The 8500-nt window shown below is 34.8% G+C and overlaps 1 protein-coding gene across 2 annotated transcripts; it reads left to right on the plus strand.

Annotated features, from left to right (window-relative positions):
• Positions 1-871: 871 nt before the first annotated feature.
• On the plus strand, positions 872-6259 carry LOC112003429 (casein kinase 1-like protein HD16). Of its 2 annotated transcripts, none has more exons than XM_065763414.1 (16): positions 872-1607; positions 2121-2252; positions 2354-2427; positions 2541-2610; positions 2714-2769; positions 2879-2950; positions 3443-3537; positions 3642-3708; positions 3809-3938; positions 4015-4233; positions 4369-4499; positions 4582-4756; positions 4940-5030; positions 5115-5272; positions 5360-5548; positions 5640-6259. In XM_065763414.1, the coding sequence occupies exons 1-16, from the start codon at positions 1164-1166 to the stop codon at positions 5697-5699; spliced, it is 2163 nt and encodes a 720-aa protein (XP_065619486.1). In that variant the 5' UTR covers positions 872-1163; the 3' UTR covers positions 5700-6259. The 2 variants fall into 2 exon arrangements, with proteins under 2 accessions (XP_065619486.1, XP_065619485.1); XM_065763413.1 differs by having other exon boundaries at positions 873-1607; positions 4357-4499.
• The last annotated feature ends 2241 nt before the right edge of the window (positions 6260-8500 follow it).

Below are 8500 nucleotides of genomic sequence, written 5' to 3' on the forward strand. Positions count from 1 at the left end.
AAAAAAAAAAATCTTTATATATATATACACACACATATACATGTCCCCCAAATTAAAAACTAGTAATTCCAAATTGAAAACTGACCCAAAGAATATAAAAATAAAATAGTTATTTGATCTCTATCATGTATGTGTTTTGTATTAACATTTGGGACTTTGGGTTGAATTGAATCTAATTCTTCCTAATTGAAAATTGACCCAAGGAATCTAAAAATAAAAATAGTTACTTGATCTATATTCGTTTTGAATTAAAATTTGGGACTATGGGTTGAATTGAAAACCTATCCTTACTAATTGAAAATTGACCCAAGGAATCTATAAATAAGACAACCAATTGATTTATATATATTTGGTATTGCAATTTATCTAATTGGTTTTTGAGAGTTAAAGTTAAAAATTTGGCACCTTCAGTTTTGAGTGATGTCATGTTATCAGATAATATTGCTTAAAAGATTGTTTGAGCGCTTTTTTTTTTCCTTAAAACATATAACAATATTAATATAAATTTTAACTTTTGTTTTATTGCAATAAAAAAAAAACTAATTTTCAATTATAAATAGTATCAAAAAGTAAAAAACATTTTTCACAGCAAAATAAAAAAGATGATTTTATAATAATTTCTTTTATGTTGTACATAAAAAAATATAATTGTTGAGATATTTATTACAAAATTAATCAAAGGCGATTGCAATTGAAAAATCGGTTGAGTTCTATTTTGATAGATCATAAATGATGGAGTATAAATGTAATAATAAATAATTATATATATAATTTTAATGTTCTTTAATACTATTAAATAAACATTAATTTTATTTGTCACATATTAATTTAATTTTGAATATTTATATATATATATATATATTTGAAAAAAAAAAAAAAAAAAAAAGAAAGAAAGAAAGAAAAGAAAGCATATTGATACTGGCTATCAAATTTCTAGAAATCCAGAATCCCCAGTGCTTTTCAATTCCCTCTACGGATCTCAAAATTCCCTCTAAACCGAACCCTAATTCGAACAGTCTTTCTCTCTGTCTCTCTCTCTCTCTCTTTATCGCTTGCTCTATTCTATTTAGTTTTTCACAGTGAGAGATCGATAATTCTAGAAGCTTTTATGAATCATCATCATCATCATCATCATCAAAGCTTCATGGACCAGCAACCTTACGATGCCTGAGCTGCGTAGCCGAGCACGCAGGAACCGGGCACCCAATAACCCTGACCCGAACCCGATTACCCAACCACAACCCGCCGTCGCCGACGACGACGACGAAAACAAACTAAGTCTACGAACTCTCCGCCAGAGAAGAGGAACCGGACAGAACCGGAGGGGTAATAGTGTTTATAACCGTAATAATAGTAATAAGAAGAAGAAGAACGACGCGATCGGAGGCGTTGATGATAGGAAAATCGTGAGGGCTAAGAGAAGTCCCAAGGTCATCATTAAAACGAGGTCGTTTAAGAGCGAAGAAGAAGAAGAAGAAGAAGAGACTAGGGTTTTGAGACAGGAAGTTGAAGAAAGAGCAATGGATGAGTATGATAGTGGCGGCCGGAGCGGCGATAAGGGCCTCGCTGCCGAGGATGAGGGCAGCACTGCTCCTATCCCTGAAAAGGTCTCTCTTTCTTTTCAAATTTAGTTTTTTTTTGGAATAATTTTTTGGAGTTTTGTTTAGTTTCTGTTTGGATGATGAGAAACCAGAGGAAGAATGGAGGAAAGGAAAATTTGTTTGTAGTTTTGTGCTTTCCTGTTGTTCTGTAGCTGAGTTTCGTTACTCAGTTGTTTTGTTTTTGTTTGGTTGATGAATGAATAGGAAAAAAACAAATTTTGCTCAGGAAATATAGTAAAGGAAACAATTTCCCAAAAATTTTCTTAAGGTTCTGCTAATTGCATTGGCAGAGCACTTGTGTTTTCATAATAGACTTTGAGGAATTTTTTGCCTCTAATCCTCATTCACTTCACTTGTGAATGTGATATGCGACACATTACAGTTTGCTTGTGTGTGTGCTTTGTTTGATTTCAAAAGATTTTACTTGGGAACTTGATTGCATGAGCTAGTTATAAAACGCGATAGTGTTATGCATCTCCGACTGATGATTTTATTGTTCGTTTGGTTTCTTTACGACAGGTTCAAGTTGGTGGTTCTCCTATGTACAGAGTAGATAGAAAACTGGGCAAAGGAGGCTTTGGACAAGTGTATGTAGGTCGACGCATTGGTCACGCTAGTTCAAGTGAAAGAACCGGCGCTGGTGCTATAGAGGTACGTCATACAAGTGTATATGGCGTATCTGCTTAATCTGGTAATTATATCTGATACTTCTGGTGTTAACATGTCTGCTTGATCTCTCTAAATTTTTTCAGGTAGCTTTAAAATTTGAGCATAGGAGTAGTAAAGGATGTAATTATGGACCGCCGTATGAGTGGCAAGTTTATGGGTAAGGCCCCTATCAGTGCCTGTTATATGTTTGTTTTGTACATTGCATCCTCACTGTAAAAGTTTTACTATATATGTGATTATAACTGTCACTTTTAATTGCTTTTTGTGCAGTTCACTAGGTGGCAGTCATGGTGTTCCACGAGTTCATTTCAAGGGCCGGCAAGGTGACTACTATGTTATGGTATGTGTTTTTTGCTGTAATGTGTTCCTTTTTATTATTTTATGGTATTGAAGTGATAGTTCTGGTTTTAGAATGTGTTATGACGAGCCTTTATTGCTTCCAGGTTATGGATATGCTTGGACCAAGTTTGTGGGATGTCTGGAATAACAACTCACACGCGTAAGCTTCTTTTTCAATTTGATGGCTGAAATTCATTCAAATTTTTATTTGTTTATGAATTGATTAATTTCTGTTTGTCTAATTTTTTACCGTGTTCTTTCAACTACAGGATGTCTATTGAAATGGTTGCATGTATTGCCATCGAGGCTATCTCCATATTAGAGAAGATGCACTCTAAGGGGTGATACTTTTATCTGTATTCTGATTATGATGTTCTGTTTCTTTACTGCAAATATAAATGATTTCTTTTTTTAACAGATATAGACTTAATTTTTTATGCTAAGATTTCCTATTTTATTGAGTTAGATCCAAAAGATATGTATTTGAACAACATCAATGTCCACTGTGGAATCACACCCCGATATTTTGTAGGGGGCTCTTTATAGCACTTGATGGAGGTCTGTTGAATAATATTCTGGGTACTTATGGCTACCATGGTTTAAGGGATTTTTTTTTTTGATAGGTGGTTTAAGGGAAATTATTCTCTTCGTTGGGCCCATCTGCCTTTACATTAAACAATTTGAGATAATATACCAGAATTATTGAACTTGATTGGGCTAGCTGGTTCATATAAGTAATGATTAGTACCAACATAGGATCTCTAGTGTCTGAGTGGTTTCTCATCGCTGCAGTTTATGTGTTGTTATAATGTTGCTGCTAATGTCACTGGCAGATATGTGCACGGGGATGTAAAACCTGAGAATTTTTTGCTTGGTCCTCCTGGGACTCCAGAAGAGAAAAAGTTATTTCTTGTGGACCTTGGATTAGGTAATTGTTAAAAATACCTTTTCCTTACTGCGGCATTTGTTTACTAGCCCACAAAGTTGAAATATTCCTGATATCTTTTTATTCTCTATGTCTTGACCTTACAGCCACTAAGTGGCGAGATAACACAACTGGCTTGCATGTTGAGTATGATCAACGTCCAGATGTTTTCAGGTAAAAGAAAAATTGTTTATTTGATTTACCTTAAGTCTGCTTAGATTAGCTATTTGTGAGAGTTTTGTAGTACTTAATTCTGTATGACAACTGGATCCAGGGGAACTGTTCGGTACGCTAGTGTGCATGCTCATCTTGGTAGAACTGGTAGCAGGAGAGATGATTTAGAATCTCTTGCTTACACACTCATTTTTCTTCAACGTGGTCGGTTGCCTTGGCAAGGATATCAGGTTGCAAATATACAAATTTCAGTGTGATTAGGTTTGTGTAATTACGTTTGTTCATCTAACATGGTGTTTTCATTAGGGAGAAAATAAAGGATTCCTTGTATGCAAGAAGAAAATGGCCACTTCCCCAGAAACTCTTTGTTGCTTTTGTCCCCAGCCTTTTCGGCAGTTTGTTGAGTATGTTGTAAATTTGAAATTTGATGAAGAACCTAACTATGCAAAATATATCTCCCTTTTCGATGGGATTGTTGGTCCAAATCCTGATATCAGGCCAATAAACACCGATGGTGCTCAGAAGGTACTTAAGATTTTCTTGCATCTGCATTTTATGGTTGACTGATTATTGAGATAGATTTTTTTTTTCCCTAAACCTTAGTTTAGAGTAGAGTTCATCTTACATGTTTCTTTTGTTATTCTGAAGCTTATATGTCAGGTTGGACATAAGAGAGGACGATTGACCATGGAGGAGGAAGATGATGAACAACCAAAGAAGAAGATTCGAATGGGGATGCCTGCAACGCAGTGGATTAGTGTTTACAATGCTCGCCGGCCTATGAAGCAAAGGTATGTGGTTGAAGTTACTCATTAAGCTTGTCAAGTATGTGACAATAGGATGAGATATTAATGTTTTCAGCTTTTGTTGCAGATATCACTATAATGTGGCAGATGTAAGGCTTTCCCAACACATTGAGAAAGGAAATGAAGATGGGTTATTTATTAGTAGCGTGGCTTCATGTTCAAACCTTTGGGCCCTTATTATGGATGCTGGCACGGGCTTTAATGCTCAAGTTTATGAACTCTCACCCTTTTTTCTTCACAAGGTTGAATGCATTTTATTTGAATCTAGGACAGGTGTCTGACATATAAAATCATACATGTTGGTTAAATGCATTGCAGTTGTGTAACTTCAATGTGCTGTATAGATATTAATTATTAGTGCTTATAGCTTTTAAACCTTGTTTAAATCAACAAATTAATCTTGTCTGTTTTCTTATTATGTGAAGGAATGGATTATGGAACAATGGGAGAAGAATTACTACATCAGTGCAATAGCAGGGGCTAACAATGGAAGTTCACTAGTTGTAATGTCTAAGGGTTAGTCCAAGTGTCTTTAAGAAGGAATGATTTTAACAGGATTTTATCTGCCTTTCTTAATTTCTATTGCTTTATTGAATTTAGGAACTCAGTACCTACAGCAGTCTTACAAAGTCAGCGATTCATTTCCATTCAAGTGGATCAACAAAAAATGGAGGGAGGGTTTTTATGTTACTGCCATGGCAACTGCTGGATCCAGATGGGCAATTGTCATGTCTCGTGGTGCAGGATTTTCTGATCAGGTTTGTTGGATTTTCTGGATCTCTGTTTACTTTGAATGCCATGTAGTGATATAGAAAAATAATTGATTTTTTAATAAATAATTTCAGGTAGTGGAACTAGATTTTCTCTATCCTAGTGAAGGTATTCATCGAAGGTGGGACAATGGTTACCGGATCACATCAACTGCAGCAACTTGGGATCAGTCTGCATTTGTTCTTAGTGTTCCAAGAAGAAAACCCTCAGATGAAACTCAAGAGACACTTCGAACTTCTGCTTTTCCTAGTACACATGTCAAGGTGAACTATTCAGATTTTATCATTTTATTCCTATTTGCTTCATGCCCGTAACTTATTTCTGAAACTAAAATTTCGACATGGTGTTGTGCAGGAGAAATGGGCAAAGAATCTTTATATTGCATCTATTTGCTATGGTCGAACTGTTTCATGAACTGCCAGAGTTCTTTTGGGATGGAAATTATGTTATCTTGACCTCTCTCTTGTATGACCCATGAAACCAGCTCTTAACATCTAGTGCTCCTTGTTGGGAACGTAGGATCCACTCAAAGCAAATTTACCGATCATGGCATTTTGGAGTTGATGTATGCTAAACTCTTCTATATTGCCGACATCACATAGCATCTGGTACAAACACCAGTGCACTGTCTTTCAATTGTGTCAAAATGCTTATGAGGCTAATTTTAAATCATATATGTCCACCTGGGATGGGAGTTTCACCTATCATTAAAAGTTTGTATAGTTTTGAACAATAATCACATGGTTGAAGGCATGTGCACAGGTCAATCTGATTATTGATGGTATTTTCAGAACGTAAATTTATGATTTTGCTGGGAGCTCTGGACATTCTCAGCTGTTCAGCCTGTACTTAGTCCTTTTTTATTTATTTATTTTTTTTTAAAGATCTCCGTTTTGGACTAGAAGATATTTCTGAGATGTCTGAATTTGACCTGAAAGAAACTTAAGAAAGTGGTTGTACACTTTTGAGTAACAGTTTGTAATTGTCTCTTTAATATTATTGCCCTTCATGACCTATCAAAAATATATATATATATATATATATATATCCTATGATCAGGTTGGTGCTTAAGCTGCATGATCAACTTGTCTAAGCATGTGCAATTTTGTGTAACAGTCATGGAACTGGTCATTTTCCACTCCTTCCTAAAGCACCACTATTATTTATTTATGTATTTTTTTAGTACAATTCTTTCTCAATTTGTAATGTCACCAGTGGTACCTATTATTTAGATTCTGGCACCAGTATGCACATTGTTACGCTGATGATCAAATCACTTTGTAAAGTTTTTTTGTTTGTTTGGGTAATAGGTTTCTTTGTATCTGTACACATGTACATTTGTATATTTTATATTGTGTATATGTAAATAATCACAGACACAGGCATGCATTCATTTATGACTAGTGCTAATGTGTATTGCATGCGACTTTTGCAGCAGCAGTTGTCTATTTACTCATGCTGTCGTCAGTTGCAACTAATATTGTCACTAGATTCAAACATCAGTCTATTTTCTTGGCCATCTATGAAATTCTTGTGTTGATATTTTAGGTAGGTTGTTGGGCTCTGATAATTATTGTGCCCTGCTGGTTCCTTATCTTCATTTACATAAAACTTGGCAATGTGGATGGGCTACATTTTTAGTGTATTTCAGTGTCAAAGATTAGGTAGTAATTTTGGTCAGGATCTTGGAAGCAGAAACATAGAAGGCAAACCATGTAAGAATTAAAGAACTCCAGTCCACTTGGTAAGTTCTAAGAGTGTCACCGGGAAATTGATGTAAAGTTCTTTTCCACATTGTTCTGATAGTTTAGGATCTGAGATGATTGCAGTTTGATTAACCAAATTTAATTTTATATTCAGGTACCTATGATATCCTCTTGGCTTAACCATAGCAAGCTCTCCTTCAACTGGTAAGCATCCATCTGGTTTGCGCTATGCTTGTAGAGCACTCTTGTCATTTCTATAGAGTTGAGGCAAACTGAATATGAGGAAAAAGGTCATGCATTCAAGGTCTTTTTGGTCACTAATGTCGCTAGATTCAATGGCATCTATATGTGGTTTGCATTTTTCTTAGTCAAAAAGAATGATTACATATCTGGGAGCTAGGTGAATCTCTCTGTACCTTTGTAGAGCATTTTCTATTCTTCTTCCCTTTTTTATTTTAATAAAAAAAGGTTGTTCTCTTCTTTTGTTTTAGGGGCACTGGGAAATATGTCAATCATTTTTTTTTGGTAGGAAGGATGCCTATTTATATGGTCCTAGAGTTAGAGGTTCAGCGTGTGGAAACAAAAAGTGTGTTATTTAAACCTCTCAAACTTTTAGGGGTGTGTGACGATGAGTAAAGAGGTTCAGTCAGATCTGTCAGGGACACGATTAGATGCACAACACTAGTAAATGTCAGACGCATTTTTTGTGTGTCAATGAACCGATTGACACCTCTTTTTATTTCCAATGGAGATGTCCAGGATACAAATTCCCCCACCCCAACTATTGATTTATTAAAAAAAAGTTAAGAAAAATAAAAACAGAGCTGATGAGATTCACCAGAATTGAACCCAGGATGCTTGAGGTTCCTTTTGTGCGTGCGAGTGTGTGTGTGTTTTTTTTTTTTTTGGGGGGGGGGGGGGGGGGGGGGATAAGAAAAACTTTATATTGAGTATGAGTTTGAGCTTAATATTGAGCTCGAGCTCAACTGACTAATGAATTGAGTCAAGCCAAGCCAAGCTTAAGTTTAAAGAATTTTTGACAAGCTCAAGTTTGAAAATCATTTATAGGCTTGGTTTGAGCTCAAGCCAAGCTTGTACACTTTATTTACATTCATTGCAAAGTCAAGTTTGAACTCTCACTACTTAACAAAACTCAGCTTGTAACCCTAATGATACTTGAACGACCATATTATAATTTAAAATATATATATATATATATATGAAGCAATGTTAAATGATAGCAAATACTTTATTTATTTTAGGCTAAAATGCAAATTAATTGCATCCTCTAAGTATGACTAGAACTCATATCAATATTCTAGTTTTACTTTTGTTCATTTGAGTTCTTTAAGTTTCAAATTTATTCAATTCAGTCATTCCATCCACTTTCATTAAAAAATTACCATTTAAAAAAAAAAATTTCACATGAAAAATATTATAAAACTAATAAAAATATTTTATAGATTTCTTTTTTCTTGTGTTGAATTATTTTTCAATTTTTTTTTCATT

Source organism: Quercus suber, unplaced genomic scaffold, assembly GCF_002906115.3.
Source record: "Quercus suber isolate HL8 unplaced genomic scaffold, Cork oak 2.0 scaffold_506, whole genome shotgun sequence".
Taxonomy (NCBI): Eukaryota; Viridiplantae; Streptophyta; class Magnoliopsida; order Fagales; family Fagaceae; genus Quercus; species Quercus suber.